The 17,265-nt window shown below is 43.8% G+C and overlaps 1 protein-coding gene across 1 annotated transcript; it reads right to left on the bottom strand.

Moving 5' to 3' along the window:
* Positions 1-725: 725 nt before the first annotated feature.
* SLC26A3 (solute carrier family 26 member 3) lies at positions 726-13,327 on the bottom strand (the record flags this gene model as incomplete). The annotated part of the gene is made up of 20 exons (XM_082752219.1): positions 726-824; positions 1,134-1,196; positions 1,571-1,716; positions 2,047-2,101; positions 2,880-3,113; positions 3,699-3,794; positions 5,487-5,579; positions 5,668-5,737; positions 6,629-6,735; positions 7,800-7,895; positions 8,328-8,405; positions 8,519-8,632; positions 8,763-8,910; positions 10,141-10,223; positions 10,656-10,808; positions 11,393-11,557; positions 12,119-12,276; positions 12,360-12,470; positions 12,575-12,714; positions 13,197-13,327. 20 exons carry the CDS (start codon positions 13,325-13,327, stop codon positions 726-728), a joined length of 2,340 nt encoding a protein of 779 aa, XP_082608345.1.
* Between the last annotated feature and the right edge of the window lie 3,938 nt (positions 13,328-17,265).

Genomic DNA, 17,265 nt, shown 5'->3' with positions numbered 1-17,265 from the left:
ACAGTAGATACGTTAGTCACTTTGTGTACTATACATGCAGTAGTGAGCTGAAAATAAGTTTAATAACCCAATCTACTAGGTATCTTGTAAACCATAATGAAAACTATATACAAGTTATATACAAGCTGGAGACAAAATATCTCTCTCAACTATTAGACTGTTATAAATTACAAGATTTCAAATATTTATATATTTTCTAGTAACTGTACAAGCTGTCTACAAACTGTCAGAGTAACATAGATGTATGTACAAGTATATGCAAATAGGGCTAACATTACTTGCTTCTTCAGCTGCGTGGGTAGGTTGTCAGCAGGGTATGAAATAGGAAAATCCAGGTGATTACAGCCTCCACGTATGTACATAAATACATCTCTATATTTACAGAGACACATAAAGACTAACGAGCCCATTCCAGAACTTGGACCATAATCATGTGAAGTAAATCCCTCTTAGGGTATATGAAAGTGTCCATCAGTCTTTGTGTTCCTCGCTGCATCTGTATTCATCTTCTGTAAGTGATGCTGTGCTGCTGGAGGATATTCTACTTACAAAAATGAATCTAAAATTTTGTTTCTGTTGGATTCTGTAGGAAAAGAAATAAAAATAAATGCCACCTATGGAAGGAATATCTGGGGAAGGTAATCTCTGGTGAGTAATGTAAGAACTTGCTACTCTAAAGCATTTGTATGAGAAGGCTGTTGTTTAACATCTTTACCATCTTTTCTTTACAGCACTGCTGTGTTCGGGATGCTGCCCTCTTCTTTGTCGCAGGTCAGTGACAAAAGGCTGTGTCCCTTTCCTATTCCTGCCTCCAGACTCTCCTTCTGCCCGTGACGTAGATAGATGGGGCTAATGATGAAGTCTCTGCCACATGGACACTCTACCAGAGGCCTGTGAGCTCCTTGCAGGAGAACTGTGGTAGAAGGATGAGGAGACCAGTGGTGATGGCCTTCACCCGTCTTCCCTCTGCGGGCCATCAATGTGAAAGGCATGGCAGGGATCAAATCCCATTAATAAATTGTGTGCTTTCTGCCCTGGGCTGACACAAGAGCTGTGTGATGAAGATGTGTTTGTGACCTAACCTAGTGGTTCCTGTGAAGTTGGAGAGACACTGCTGGGAACAGGAGGCTTACCTTGTTCTCCCGGCTGCGTAGCCCATTGCTGGTATTGATGATACAGTCTTTGTTGGTACCCTTCTGCAATGAACACATGAAATTTTGGGTCAGGAAATGGATTGTTTCCTTTTTTCCTGCTCTCAGGGAGGAGCTGTGCCCTGCCAGACCCACCATGTGTGACCCCTTTTCCTAAGGAGGTGGCTTCAAGAGAAGTTCATGGCCAGGCCAGTCTGTGGTGGGAATTACTGCTCCCACTGATGGCTCACTAGCATCTGGACCAAGAGCCACTCTCTCTCCCAATTTATCAGAGACCAGCAGAATTTTAATCATTAACGTTTTGAATACAGACATGGTATAGGGCCTATGGCTGGATAGGCAAAGCACTGCACAGAGTTGGGTGTTTGTGAGCAAGGTAAAGGGACAAAAGTAGTAAAAGAGGAAAACTGTAGTGTTACCTCAGTGAGCTTTAATTTGGGGGAGCTGGCTGTATCCTTCTTCAGCAAGATGTGTAAAACTGCATCATGAATGGAGAGGAAAAACATGGACGGCTTAATCTCCTCATCAAAAAATTCGCACCTCTCCAGCTTCTCCAGGAAGCCCTCTGCAGGGGAACAAAAACAAAGTGTAAAAGTCACTTGCAGGCCTTGAAAATGAAGTATCCTCCACATGTCCACTGAGTGAATGCAGGGCTGTCTGACAAAATGCACAGTTTCATTTATTAGAGCAGACATTAGAGACGTGGAGAGGGTGGGGCGCCAACCCCATGGGCCCTGCCCTGCTTGATGCAGGGCAGGAGGGAAGAGGGGCCTGGCTCTCATCTAACCCAGGCTGCCCGAGATAGGGGCAGCATGGAGATGGAGCCATCGTTATCCAGCTCTGGGAGGTAAAACTGGGAATTGGAATAATTTTTGGGGGAAATGTGAGTACTCACCGTGTGCCCCTGCAATGTAAATGTCGATGTCGATCCGGATAAATTCTTTCAATGTCTGTTAAACAGCAAACAGGCACCATTTAGATAGTGATACATTTGCTGATAGCAGCCATTACAGCAATTAACCAGAGCAATTTAAGGCATTGATTGTATTTGAATAATGGCAAAGAGCTCTGCACCTGGAGGCAGAACAGTCTCTTCAGTGGCAGAGGACAGGGAGGACTGGTTGTTTTGGGGAGGGACAGTACTTAGTACATTCCACCCCCAGTGAAAAAGATGATCTCTCATAAACTGCATGGCTTTATTGTACCTACTTCACACATGATGAAAGTGAGCTTCTGGGGAGACTTTTCTAACTAGGAATTTCAGCAGAACTCCTGTTCCTGTTGCATGCACACATTTAGTTCCTATGAAAATAGATTAACCCAGCTAATGTGGATCTAGATAGTTAACTTTAGCTATTGCTGTTGGAAAATGTTGTCCTTATTGCTCTGCTCAAGGTTGCCTTGGAAAGCGAGAGCAGGAGCAGAAATGAAACTCTGGTGCTCCAACTCCTGACCCCATGTTTAAAGCCATATTTCATAGGTGCTTTCTGTAAAACTTCCCAAAACCTTACCAGCTGAAGAAAGGGTGCCAGAGCCAACAATTTAATTCCAAGAAAATTTAGATTAATTATTTAATCAGTTTCTGTGGAAGATGTAGATTCTAGCTCACATGAACTCAAAGGTTGCCACTGACTTTCCAGTCCATATAGAAATACCTCTATGAAGCACATGGCCGCATTTATGTTTTTCTTTTATACGATTGCTGTCTGTCTCGGGAATAAAAATTACCTTTTGAAGGACTCTCATGGCAGAAAAATCAAGGAAGGAGACTGCTGAGAAATCCAGCACAATGCTGTGGATGTTGACCTGGGGCACGGTGATGCCGGGGGGCAGGTCGGAGCTCCAGTTGATCCGAATGGGCAGGTCTGTCATGCTGGTGGGCTGGTCCAGCTCCTCTATCCTGTTGTTGTCTAACTCTTCATCGGACTCGTGCGTTTGGTTAGCCATGCAAATCAAGCCTTTCTGCATTGGCAGAGGAAAGTACCACAGTTACTGCTTCTGTCTGAGACCCAGCCGGGTTGGAGCACGTCTTAAGGGTGAGAGTGGTGGCAACACGAAGCTGGTGAGCCCATGAGATGGAGCAGGACCCACCAGCACTTTACACCAGAAAAAGTTCTGCCTCTCCCTCATCTGGGGGAGTGTGGAAATGTTGGCTTTCCTCTAACCAATCATTTAATTGTCATCATAATCCGTTAATGATTGTCTTTTATTTTCCACAAGAATTTATTGTTCCCTCAAGTCAGCGATCAGATACACTTTGATTCAGTAGATTTGGAACAAGCCAACGAAAAGCATGCAGGATTTGTGACTGTGAGAGCCATTTAAAACCTTATTTTTGAAGTGTGTTTATGTCATGAGGTAGTGACTTGCAGAATAGCGTGTCTAATTAGGACAGGAGGCCGTGACTGGGGAATAGCACGGCTAATTAGGACAGGAGGCTGTGAATGCTCCTCTGCACTTCAAGCCAGGGAGCTGGTTGCTTAATTCCCCAGGGTCTTGCCTCTTTTTTCCCACCCTGTCTGCAGCAGGTGGAGCTGCCTTACGTACGGGTGTCACTTGAAGCTCTCCTTTCTTCAGCATCTTTTTGATTTTCCGCAGAGCCTTATTGCGTTTCCTCAGGACTCTAAGCGGGTTGAAGCCAACCTGCAGAAACAGCACTTTAGTTCTTTAGGTTTAGCCCAAAATTCCAGTAACATATCAAATAATCATGATGGTGAGGATTTAGGGGGGAAAACAAACAAACAAACAAAACAAACAAAACAAACAAACAAACAAAAAACCCTCTTGAATAATGACACAAGTAAAAATAAATGAGCAAATATCCTTAGCTGAATCAATTATGAAGCCTTAAGTTTATGGCATAGAGCTTTTTTATGGAAGGTATTGTTTTATATTTATTTACTACATTTGAATTTTACTACCTTTAAACATTTTAGTAATGTCTTTTTGAGCTGTTTTTCTCCAAAAACCAGCTGCCTTTGGTGCAGCTGCTTGCCAGGGTCTCTCATCTGCCTCTCTCTGTTATTCCAGATGAGTGCCCAGGCTGCTGCCTCCTTGCCCTGCCAGGAGGCCCTGGTGCCACTGTGTCCCCGTCCACACGAGGGTGCTCCTCAGTGGGGTCACACTGGTGTGGCTGGGAACAGGCTCAGGCCAGGAGCTGTCCCTGACTGGTGCCTTTGGTGCCTTGCCAGTTGGCATCTCCTGGGGCAAAGCCCCAGAGGAAGGACACAGCATCTCATGCAGCTCTTCTTTACAGTCATGATGAGCATGGTTTGGACTTGATGCTACCTACCACTGTTCACCAACAAACCCTTTTTTCCAGTCGGGAAGACATCTACACTAGCATGGGTTGCAATAGAGCATGATGATGCTGTAGCACAAGGCAGCAGCCCCAGCAAGCTGGTAAATTGCTGGCTAGCCCTGAGCTTGTCTTACTCATCTGTGTTATGAGATGGTCACCCAGGCTATCAAGCTCACAGATTTTATATATGCTCTGTGCCACCTGACAGCAGTGTGGATTTTGACCCTCTTTAACAAAATTAGAAGGGCAGGTATATCAGACTAATAAGGGCTACAAAAATACTACATTCCTGTAAGACTTCTGAGCTTGTGACTGGAGGAGAGAGGTTTTAGAAGTGCCTGTGTTTGTTTGAAAAGGAAAAGAAAGAGAGAGGCATGGGACTTCACAACCCTCAGGAAAAAAAAATCCTTCAGACTTTTCTGACATGAAAGCCAAGGTCATAGAAACCCAAATGTGCTGGATTTCCTCATCCCTGTGCCAGTTTCAGTCCCTCACATGGAGAATGAGCCACTCATTGCTACTGCTCAGCATAGCCACTGCCTATCTGTTCCCCACAGAAGCAGCAGTCGGGGATGGCTGCGGGTGCCAGATGGGCTCAGGCAGCCCAGGGCTGGTGGGCATCTCCGGCACAGGCAGGGCTCAGCATCTCGTGCTGGTTGCAGGAAAGCAGGGTGATTTCATTCAGCTTTTGTTCTGTTTGCTGCAATTAAGTTCTTCAGGGCAAGGTGAATAAACTAGCATTTATTGGGTGTAAATAATATAAATAAAATAATGCTCTTTATATTTTCTGCTTTCCCAGTAGGTTTTCTAAAGGACTTAAAAGCATGTATATACATTGCTATGGTAAAAGTTCAGCACCAATCAGGCTGTTCTCTTTCTCAGGGGTATGTATGTACACATGGAACTACAGCAGTGAATAATTCATGAAAATCATCTCTGAACTATGAACAGACTGCATAGTTATGGGGAAATTGTATTCAACCTTAATGTGTCACATAATTCATCTGTTCAAATTGACTGCCCCAGGCACTTACAGCAGTGATGAGTTTCTCTTTGAAGAATTCAATATTAGCAAAGAAGATAGGAGATGAGCATCTGAAAATCTTCACTCCCTCTGGCTCATAGATCTGCAACACGGAGAAAAGGTATCAGTAACAATGTCTGGTACAGAAAGGCAGATGCAGCAGGTAATAAAAGAAGCATGAGGTTTCTTACGTCAGTGTAATCCTTCCTGTTCCTGTAGATGTTACTTCTCCCAATGTTGGCCAAAATGGTGCAGCTCGGGCTGCAAACAAACACAGGTGGTTATTTGTACCCCATGTTGAAACCTAGAGGAAGGGGCAGCTGGGGTTGCCCTCAGTTTGCTGCCTGGTTCTCCAAGGGTGAAAACCTTCTTTGCAAAGCTCAGCCCCTGCCTCTGGTGGCCATGCCCTGAGCACAGCTGCAGCTCTGGCTGCCCTAGTGAAATCAGCCAAGCATGGAGCTGTGCTGGATGAGCAGAGAAATGTCTGAAAGATTTAATTCAGAAGGGAAGATGCTGACAGGAGGCAGCCCTATTGCTGCCTGGTCTGAACTTCACGCTAGTGAGCAGCCATCTGCATGGCTTCTGGCCAGAGCAAGACCTGCATCCCCCCGACCTGCTGGGCAGCTCACACAGGGTGCCTCTGTCCCTGCGTGTGCTCACCCCTGTAAGGCAGCCCCCTGTCTGGCCTGTAATGGCATGTACATTCACACTGAAGTAGCCAGTGTTGATATTCCTTTTTTTTTTTTTTTTCTTTTTTCTTTTTCTTGCAGGTTTAGCCTATTTTTTGGTGGTGTTTTGCATGCATAGAGCTACAAGCAATTCTTTCCTCACAAACACCACTGGCCAGATATTTTTGGGCACCTCAGTGCATGTTTCCACTGAGATTTGCAGCACCAGTAAAGATGGAAATGTTATTTTTCAGACGTGCAAAAGCTGGCCACCATCACTCCGCCTCGCCAAGAGCTCAGCACTGCCTAGCAGTGGTGGTCCCATGCTCCACAGACAAGCAAAGGTCCTGGAAAAGGATCCAACATTCAGGGATTTCTGCACGACTGGTTTGCCCAAACATACTTGCTGGTCTTCTCTGCACAGGGGGAGTTAATTTGTAACAGGAGGCCCTGAGATGTTTTATCACCGTGTCCAAGCACTCACAACTGGGAGCGGATCACCACGGTCAGCAGCTCGAACGCCACGGCAGTTGCCAGCCCAATATCCAGGCCAAGGAAAACGGCGGCTAAGAAAGTCACCACCCAGATCACCTGCAAGGAGCAGAAGGACATCAGCGATCATGAGTGTGATGAGGACCAGGATCGTGAGCCCCAAGTGAGAGAGCAGCAACCTCTGAACTGCTTTCTCTGATCTGGTACAGGATGTCCATTTTTTTGTTATTATTATTATTATTATTATTTTAAATGATTTCGTCTTTCATAGCTGCTTATCTTGTAAAATAGGGCTGCACTCACCAACAATCACCAGAAAGTAATTCTAGAGACAACAGTTTCTGTACAACATATTTGAAGGATCGGAATAATAAAAATGTGAATCTTTCATAGGTGGTTCACCAAATGCTCATTACAAATCCAAGAGAAGCGCAAGGTTAAAAGTAAATTGGTGTCCTGGTGAAGCTGAGAGTTGTAAATATGCCTCGTACAGCAAGACAGACAAATTTAGCTGCCGTGAATGTACTTGACTGATAAACACAAATTACTGGATAATAATGAGTATTTTAACTGCAGATCTCAAAGCACATTTTCATCTGGAAAATGACTATTTTGCAGCTCAGAAACTGGAGGTCTGATTCAGAAACACAAAGAACTGACAGATGAGAAAGGCAAGAGACCATCTTCTGAGAGGTAAGAGGTCCTGTCCTGCAGCCACGAGCTTTACTCTTGGGAGTAAATCCTTCCAGCCATGGTCTGCACTTGCTTTTTGTGTATTACCTTCCACCTGTTGTGCTACATGAGTTTATGAAAGGGAGAAAATGTTCTTGTAGTAAATGCAGCATATATTTAGACTTTTTTTTTTTTTTTTTTTTAAACTTTCTTTCTATGTTTGAGTTTATATAAGGAACTGTTTTTTGATGAAATGGTTGAAAATGGATGTCTCCTAGAGAGATGAGCAGACAGAATTGACTCAGGATAGCTGGGACACAATGAAAAACATGAGCAAGGGGTGCAAGAATAAAAAAGGCATGCTATTGTTGTCCTTTCCATGTAGAGAAGCAAGGCAGCTGTAAAAATAAAGATGACCTTTAAGAGCATTTGCATAAGAGGTGACTTTTCCATAGTGCTTCATTCCTGATTGCTTGTGGGACTCTACTTACACAGTCATATTTGTCCTTCCTCCACAGGACACCCACTTCCTTGAATTGCATGAGCATTCCTTTCAAGTTGCCCAGAGCCAAAGCTGCAAGGACTGACTGTTAAGAAGAGCAAAATGCATACTGAATTTTAAAGCATGCAAAGCACATATTGAACATTTAACCTTAAAACCTTATACAAATAGGGCCAAAATGCAACTCCTCCCAGTGTATCACTGCTGCGAGTCGGGATGCCCTGTCCATCACGCTGGTACCTCCCTAGCTGTGGTGCAGCACAGGTGCCTGACTTGGGGCTGCAAATCCCACTTACTTTTGGCACCTAAAAGCAGGTGCTCTGATGTCTGGTGTGTGGGCACCTCCATTCCCTTTGACCACATGTCGTGGTTCTGCCTGTCATAATATGGGAGAAATAGCCTAGTTTTGCAAAACCCTGTTCAGCTCCCACTGAAGTCTGTGACCATTCCCAGTGCCTCCTAGAGCAGCCCTAGGTTTGGCAAGCAGGAGGAAGCACGAAGTAAGGCAAGTGAATACCTTCTGTAATGGTGCCAGGAGAAACCCGATGGCCAAGATGACAATCAAGACGATGAATGCTGAGATAATACCAGCAATCTGCAAGAGGGAACAATTCCACCATGAATAAGTGCTCAAAGGCATTAGGGTCAGCAGTGAAAAAAGAGACCTTTCTCACATTAAAAGCCATCATTACCCATTGTATTCTTTACCTGTGTTTTGCCTCCCGTGCTCTCCTGCACACCTGATCTTGACAAAGCTGTACTGGAGGCAAATCCTTTGAATGCTCCACCAACGATATTACCCAGTCCAAAAGCAATTAGTTCCTGGAATAAAAACCAAAAAGACTGTTCTTAAAAGCTAGTCTGTGATGGTTATTCACAAGAAAAGCATTCCAAAAATGACTTACTTCCCACTGACAAATGCACAGTACTGACCTCTGTGTCATTGACCTACCTGGTTGCCATCTATCGGGTAGTCGTGCTTGATGGAATACACTTTAGCCACGGAGAAGGCTACTGCAAACGCAACGATTGCAATGGAAATGCTGTCACCGATACACTTCTGGAGGATGCCTATATCAGGTGCAACAGGAGCTTGAAATCTGGAAGACAAAAATCTCTGCTCTTTAAGGATGTGCCTGGGGAGACAGTTTGCCAAGCAAGTGGGCAAGGCAGCGATCCAGCTCATGCAGTTTTAGCTGAGTGCCTTGGAGAGGTGAGACACATAATTGCAGATCTGAACCCTGTAAAGCTCTGGGGGATCCTGGATTGGGACTGGGACTCTCTTTGTCTGCACTCATCTCAAGTGGTGTCTCTGTGGGTTACCATTTACTTGGACAGGACCAGCCACAGTTTATCTTGGCTGAAGTGCGTGCATGGTTCTGCCTTCTAATTACACATAGATTTAAAAAATCCCTGTGTGATTCACTGAAGCACTTTACACAGCTAAACAAACATTTACTAAGTCAGGTTAGCCTCTCTGCTATATGCTTTAGTGTTGCCATGTCCTGCTCCTTTGCTCAGGGCCTTCTGCAGATCCTGGGGGGAATTCCTCTCTGCTATTTTTTTTTTTTCTTTTTCCAGTGAACTGGTATCTGAAGAGTGGAGACTCCTGAGCAGAATTAGCTGTTCCTCTGCAAACTTCATCTACTAACAGCCCTCGGGCTACAAGTGCTGAGTGCCCTGGTGAGTAAATGGCTGCAGTCTGATGTCCTAGTAAATGCCTTCCTCCCTCCTTTAAACTTAATGCATGTTTGTTAAGTCTTTATGCCAAAATTCTGGCATACCTGGATATATTCTATATACCACATATACTCTACATATGGATATATAATCTATATGTGGATATACTCCCAGAGGAGCGTACATCGAGGCCTTGTGAGGGTAATGCTGCCAGGGGAAAGCTCATGACTGGTCACAGGGGACAGGGGACCAACAGGAGATCTGCGTGGGGTCATCGTGGCCTCCCAGGGCTGGTGGTGGCTGCTGAACCATGGGCATACTTAGGGGGAAATGCAGGGGTTCAGGTGTGCTCAGTAAAAGGGGCATGTATCAAAATCCTGCTCAGCAGCTTGGGAAATGAAGCATGAGATTATTTCATGCCACAGTTTCAGGAAAGAAAAATCATTCCTTGTTGCACAGATGTGCTACAGTAAGTAACTTTTATCTATTCAGAATGGGTCCTAATATTGTTGAGAGCAAACTCTTTATTTACCTGCTGAAAGAAGATGAAGTAAGTGATTCTGATCATAAAATAGAGCCAAAATGATTTAGCCCTGACAAAATAGAGAGAACATTTTGCTCCATTAGTAAATTGTAAAGAAATAACTTACCCTTCTTCTAGCTCTCCAACAACAGCTACATTAAATCTTTTTTCAAATTCGACAAAATAGGAAATCAGTGCTGCTAAGACTGTCTGAAACATAAAACCCAATTCCATTAGGAACATTCAAATAAAAGTATGGAGAAACCATTAAGAAACATTTCCTTCCCTCTCCCAGACACTCTTCAGCCTCATCACCAGCAGCAGGATAGTGCCCTAAGCCTGCACTTCCATTTCATGTTCATATGTGATTCCTGAATAACTTTATAGGCATGGCTTTACAGTCATAAACCCTACAGAGAGCACATCAGAGTATCTCACTGATATAAAACTAATAGAAAATAGAAAACTAAAAGAAAACAGGTGGGGAGGGAGCCGCCCTGTTGAGGTTTCCCCCACCCCGCTGCAGCTTGGGGCAGTTTGTTCCCTCTGCTGCTGGTGAACAAAGCTAGCCAGCTAGAGGGCTGCTCCCCACATCGCTGTAGTGATGGAGTGATCACAAAATCGAAGAGGGGTGACCATTACCACAATCAGCTCGATGGGGATGGGAGCTGGTAACTTCGCTTTGTAGCGGTCGTTCAACTCTTTCACCACAAACACGATCAGCAGGACAAGAAGGGAGGTGACGAGGTCGGCGATGTTTGTGTCTTTGATCTGGCTGAACACACTCTCCAGAGTCTGCAAAATCAATAAGAAACGTGGTGCTTTTCAAGTAATAATGCCTTGACACAGCAGTGTTATCCTTTCCAGAAATGCCTGTACCTAAACCGCCATAAGCACTGTGGGGTTGAGATTTACTTCTGGTGTACCGTGGAGGTTGCAAGCCCTGATGAATGCACACACACATCCATGAAAGGCCCTTTGCAATGGCTCTCATCCCTCTCCTTCTGGGCTGTCCCCTCTTCTACCTCCTTTCTCATCCAACAGCCCTCAAGGAGTCATACACACATTAGATAAATAAAATATTGGTCCAGTTAAAAGGACTAATTAAATGTTTGAGCCAAAGTTGAACACAAAGTTAAAATATGCTAACACAATAGAAAACACTATCTAACTAGCCCAACAGGGTGTGATTTGGTCTCTGGTGAGAAATTTAAAGATCTGTCATATACTGATAACACATCTTTTATATTTTTCTCCTGTGTTTCCTCCTGCATGGCTCTTTGTTTGCTCAGGTATGTTATTGCTGCCTAGTGGCACACAGTCAGGCATACACCACAGGTTCCCATAATATTAACAAGTGCTGAACAGCTAGCACTTACATAGATGATGCCAAATGGTACATTATATCCAGGGACAGGCAGCTGAAGCATGAACTTCAGCTGGGACACCAGAACATGGATGGCTGCAGCAGTCGTGAAACCACTGATTAATGAATGTGATAAATAAATGACGATGAATCCAAACTGGAGAATTCCCAGAAGCAACTGAAATGCAAAATGACCATGCATTAGTGTGATTCACTCATGCTTTTAAGCAATAAATGTATTAAATAGGAACAGATTTTCACCTAATCCTGTACATCCAGGGACTGAGGAAAATACTGTCACCAGACTGGCAATAAAGGTTGCGACTTAGCAACAGGGGGCATAAGTCTTATAGGAGTAATTGCTACAGCAGTTAAAACCTATTATTTTTATTTTATAGCTAAAATAAATCTTCTTTAGTCTTAGGGTTTTCAGTAGCTGTGTTTTTACTTGGTACCTGTGCTTCATGAAGTATGAACATATAAATATATTAGGAAGGAATTAATTTTAGGAATTTTAGGTCTGGGCAAAACCAGTAATTTTACAACATGAATCAGTGTGTGGCAATGGGAAGCAGACAGACATGTCCTCATCAGTACGCCAGGGTAAGATACATGGGAATGGGAAGAGAATTATTTCTGTAACTGCTCTGGCAGAAAGCAGAGGATGGCCAGTCACCATCCATCTGTTTACATAAGTGCATGTAGACGAATGCGGGCAGACACACATATATTTACCAACCTGGATGATCCCAGAAAGGAAGGTTACAGATGCAGCTACCATCACCCGCTCTTCATCTATGATTGAGGTGTTGGTGGAATTGTCATTTCCAGTACTGCTATCGGGGACCAGCCTGACGACAACTCCTCCCACCATCAGGCTCAGGACAGGGAAGGGACCTGCACACAAGGCATGCATTAGACCCAAAAATCCAGCCTGCAAGTTCTTTGGCAACGAGGGCGGTCAGTGTGCCTGAACTTACCCACTGAGATGTGCCGGGATGTGCCAAAGACAAAATAGACCAGGACTGGGAAGAATGCCGCGTAGAGCCCATAACCAGGAGGGACATTCACCAGCAAGGCGAATGCAAGACCTGTAAGGACAGACAGCGGGGTGGGGAGGTATGTGTGGCAGGCTGGAGCCAGCAGCCTCCTTCCAGCCAGCTGAGCTGGAGCAGATGTTCCCCAGAGCTGTTACCTTGCAGCACGGACACCAGCCCCGTGTTGATGCCAGAGATGATATCGCTGAGGATCCACTCCCTGAAGCGGTACGCCGGCAGCCACGAGACGATGGGAAAAAAACGCAAGGCAATTTTTTTGGCCTTTTGCCGGGAGCAACTGTAAAGACACAAGAGGACATAGGTCTCTGGGTGAACGTCCCAGCTGAATCTGAGTCTCAGCACACCAGGATGTGCTCCCTATCTTTGGAGGGGAATGACAGGAGAAGGATTGAGGTTTGGCTTGCCAGAGGTCAAAGTCTCGCCAGACACAGCCCTGAGCAACCTGCACAGTCAGCTCTGCTTCCAGCAAGGGGCTGGATGTGGTGACCTCCAGAGGTCCCCTCCAACAGAGACATGGTGAGTCTATGCTGCCAAGTGCCCAGGAAAAGACAAGCTGCCTGGGATACAACTGTAGGAAGACCTTTAAGGGTAATAGCAGCTAAAAATATTTAGAAAATTCTGACTGTGCATATGGTAAATCAGTTTTCATTTGCTTTATTGGAATCTGAAACAAAAGGTGTCAGAATGGACTTCATGCTATCTGAGAGCTGCAGTCCAGGTTGTTTCTTAGATCCATATTAAAGAAAGAAACCTTCTTACCGAAAATACAGTTTCAGGTTATCCCAAAAGTTTTTATGGTATCTGTGCAATTTCTCATGCTCTTCATCAAACAAGTTCTCCGAGTACACTGGTCTGGCTACGATATAGTGGTTGCCTACAGGTTCAACCATTTCTCCTGAAAGGGTGAGGATGGGGACTGTTGTGTGCCTCTCTTTGTCGTTAGTCAATTAAAAACCTGAAATGAAGTACAAAATTAGCTCCCTATGTTCTGTGGGGTGAGTAGCCATAGCATAGATGAGTGAGCTCCAAACTGAGCGTTGCCACCTTTGAAGATCAAAAGAGAGATGGCTGAGAGATACCCGCTTCATTTGGCCAAGGTGAACTCCTGCCCTTCTCCTCCCACTGCAGGGCAGTGTTTCACTGGAGCATGAAACATTCCTTTCTAAAGATGCAGCCAAAAAGTGGACAAGATGGATTTTGAGTTAGTTTATCTATGAGTCGGCTGTCTACAGCTGATAACTATCTCTCTCAAGGGGACTAATCTCTTAAGGAACCAACAAGCAGATCCCAAATATTTTGTCTCTGTGGCACAGTGAAGAAGCACTGAGCCTGGACAGGAAGGTTGGGAGCTGAAAGCCACCACAAATCCAAGGGGAAAAGGCAGAGCCAAGGCAGGGCTCAGCCATTCCCTCCTCGACTCAGAGACAGGGTTCAATCTTTTGGCTTGTGTCTGAGTGTTGGGAACTCAGCAGTAAAAACGTGTATTTCATGCTCACAAACAACTGTTGCAATGTCTGACCTAAATATGGCTTTCTGCCTTGTCCCACCCCGCATTGACAAGTTTGTGCTGAATAGAGGCTTTCCTCCGTCACTCCAGAAGCGACCCCCAAAGCTCGCATTGCACACAAAGAGATTTAAGATTCACTGCATTCGTACCATGGGGTATTTTTCAGCAACTCCTTGACTCCATTGCTGTGCTGCCCACTGTGCTCTGCTATGTTTCTCTCAGTGCCTTGCATTCTTCCTATGTTAAAGGCACCTAATAACATTTATTTCTATTGTAGTCACCATTAAATATTTAATACAGTACTAGTCCTAGACAGCAACAGTGGGACTTGCTCTTGGGAGCCTCAATACCATGACAATAAGTCATTTCTCTTTGTTTTCTCTTCCTTATCATAAATGTTCCTTATGCCTTGCTGCTTGTTGGTCTTGCAAGCTGATTTACACCAAAACACCCCACATGCAATTCTAATTTCCACTTGTGTGTACAAAATATTTGGAGGCACCAGGACATATTTTCAAGTGGCACAAAGTGCTTTGCATTGTTATGAACAGACAGAAAGCTGTTTATCTGTAACAATTTTTGCATTAAAATGTAAATCCCATCCTGAAACTCACTGCTTTGCTATAGCTCGGAGTGTTATTGACCTACTTCAAATAATCTCACTTTTAGCTTTCTCTTAGTTTATTCTGAGGAAATTCATGAATGTAAAGAGGTCCAAACAACATCAGATGAACCTCTTAGATATGTTAAATTTTTTGTGGATATATTATTTTGCCATAGAAGATTCACTATTTAGGCAATGTTTTAAACATTTGTAATGTAAAAAAAAAAAAAAAAAAAAAAGATCTGTAATATTTTCCAAACACAGGCAAGTAATTATTCTATGAGGTTAATATTCAAAATCTAAGGTTGTTCAAGACCTTGACCCAAAGCATGTTAAAATCAGCCAGAGAAATCACACTCCAATCCTATAATTGCACTTTACTGTCCTTCTCATCTGATGCTGATGGAATTGAAATGAAAAACTTGGTTGATTTTGTTCTTTCTCTTGTAAGTCTTGATGTATATAGAATTTCAGAAAGAAGTTTTATCTGTCAGTTAGGATTTCAGGAAGGGGTTTTATCGGTCAAAGACTTTAGAATTGCTGTTTCTTACTCTGAGTATCAGTCCTTTACACTTCAAATCACAGCGAAGGGTATTATCAAAAGCCCTGCTAAATAGTTTTGCTCATTACTTTGTAGGGCATAAGATGTACTATTTGTACCCTTTGAAATGGTCATAAGCCATAAAAATAAAAGAAGCATGTGGGTTACTCTTTCATTTCAAATTTTCTCCAGTTCTGCAGCTGTTGTAGCTTTTGTGAATGCTTCACTTGTCTCCCCTGTGCCTTGCCCAGCCTTGATCCTTTCCTCAGACCAAATTTAATGCCCCCATCTCAGGAAACATACAATATGCCTCTGTAGAACTCTAAATCTTCTTTGGTTTATCAGTGCTTGTGTTGTTGAAAGCATAAGTATTTTGCATGTGTTTTTTTTTGTTTGTTTGTTTTTTTTTTTTTGTTTTTTGTTTTTTTTTTTTTTTTTTCCTGATAGAAACCCCATTTTACCAGCTAGCTTTGATGGGTTGCTTAGCACTGCAAAAGGAGCCCTGGATTCTCACCCTGAGGGTCTCATCCAGCTGAATGATGTGTGAAGCATGGGTCTGCTTCAAAGACCATAGTGCCATGTGGCATTATCCAAATTAAGTTTAACCCAGCAAGGTTGAGTGCCTGAAGTGCAGAAGAAGGTGCCTTCAGCCTGTTTCCTGGCAGGGTAGATGAGACCTTATGGATTACCACCCTACCACAGCTAGATGACCACTGCTGCTAGTTGCTCTCGAGCTTTTCTCATCTTGTTCCCTTTTCCATGGGCTCTGCCAACAGCTATCAGCTGCCATAACTTCGGTCAGTATTGCTTTCTTCTTTCTCATTCTCATTTTCCTCACATCTATATTTAGACATATAGGATCCCCTTTGCATGGGCAGTTTTGGGGCTGTCTGCACCATTACTTATTTTAGGTATTTAAGGGAAAACAGGAATATTGTGGAAAGTACCAGTATAGTGGAGACTAAGATCCTCTGCAAATCCCGTGATAGAGATATCTGTACTCCAGTGATCCCCACTGTCTTCCCAGTATGCTCCCATCATAAAGTCCTTGGAATTCTTGTGGGAAGGTGGCCAATCTCTCACACATAAAAGGCTCCAACTCCCCTGCTAATCTCCACATTTGTGAACCATTGGTAATACATATTTTGATGTATGTCATTTTGTTGAGCAGATTAACAAAGCCATACTTTTCCCCCTTACTTAATTTATCCTAAATATTGACTAAGAAACACACACAAAAAAGTGATAACTTTAACAGAATAATTAAATGTTAACACAACTTGTCTCACTTTTCAGTGAGATACACACAACCTCTGTTTTTCTATAATATAAATGTTTAAAAAAATAATCCATGAGGGAGCCTTTCACATTTTACAAGAAATATTTCATTTATAAGCATTACTTCCCATATCCCATATCCAGACTGGCAAGTGAAAATCCTACCTGATGTGTCTTCTGTGAACCTCTTCAGAAGAATCCGCACAAAGAAAATATAGAAAAAGATAACCTTGAAATTTTCTGAGGCAGTACAGGTATCTTGTGCTGTCCTTCATTTCAGAACCTCCCTAAATACTGCCAGCATTTTAATAACTAACTTCAGTTAACTTTTACAAGAAAAGGAAGATTTCACTGTGGCCTTGACCATTGAGTCCACTCTCAGGAGGGATGATAAGAGTCATTTCTTAAAGTTCTCTGGGATATTGCTTAACTTTGTTTGGAAAACTGCTCCTGATTGGTCTGCAGAGATTAATGCAGGAAAATAGAGATGAATCAGGATCGTCTGTTGCAATGCTTTGCTGTGCATCTGCCAGAGCTCTGCTGGGTGTAGTAGGAAGCGGTGACCAGAGCCTAGGTATGGCACCCTGCATTTCTTAAAGAGTGACCTGGTGGTAAGCAAGATGGGACTGCTGGGTGTGGTAGCCATGGACAAGGTGTGTCCTCTGAACCTTTCTCCCAAGCACTATAAGGGATTCGACATCACCCTTCCAGGAGCAATTCTGGAGTGCTTAGGTCCTTATCAAATATAGCCATGACAGGGCTTTCAAAGGCCAGCTGTGAGGCGGTGGCTCTGATGGCTGCGGCACCCCGTAACAGCTGGTGGAAAGGTGCAGGCTGTGTGTGCAGCTGAGTGTTGGGGCACAAACGTGGTATAAGTGGGTTGGATGGCCCTATGGGA

The sequence above is a fragment of the Aythya marila genome (genome assembly GCF_965140915.1).
Source record: "Aythya marila genome assembly, chromosome: 1".
NCBI lineage: Eukaryota > Metazoa > Chordata > Aves > Anseriformes > Anatidae > Aythya > Aythya marila.
The sequence above is the reverse complement of the archived record's forward strand: the minus strand, read 5'-3'. Positions and strand labels throughout refer to the sequence as shown.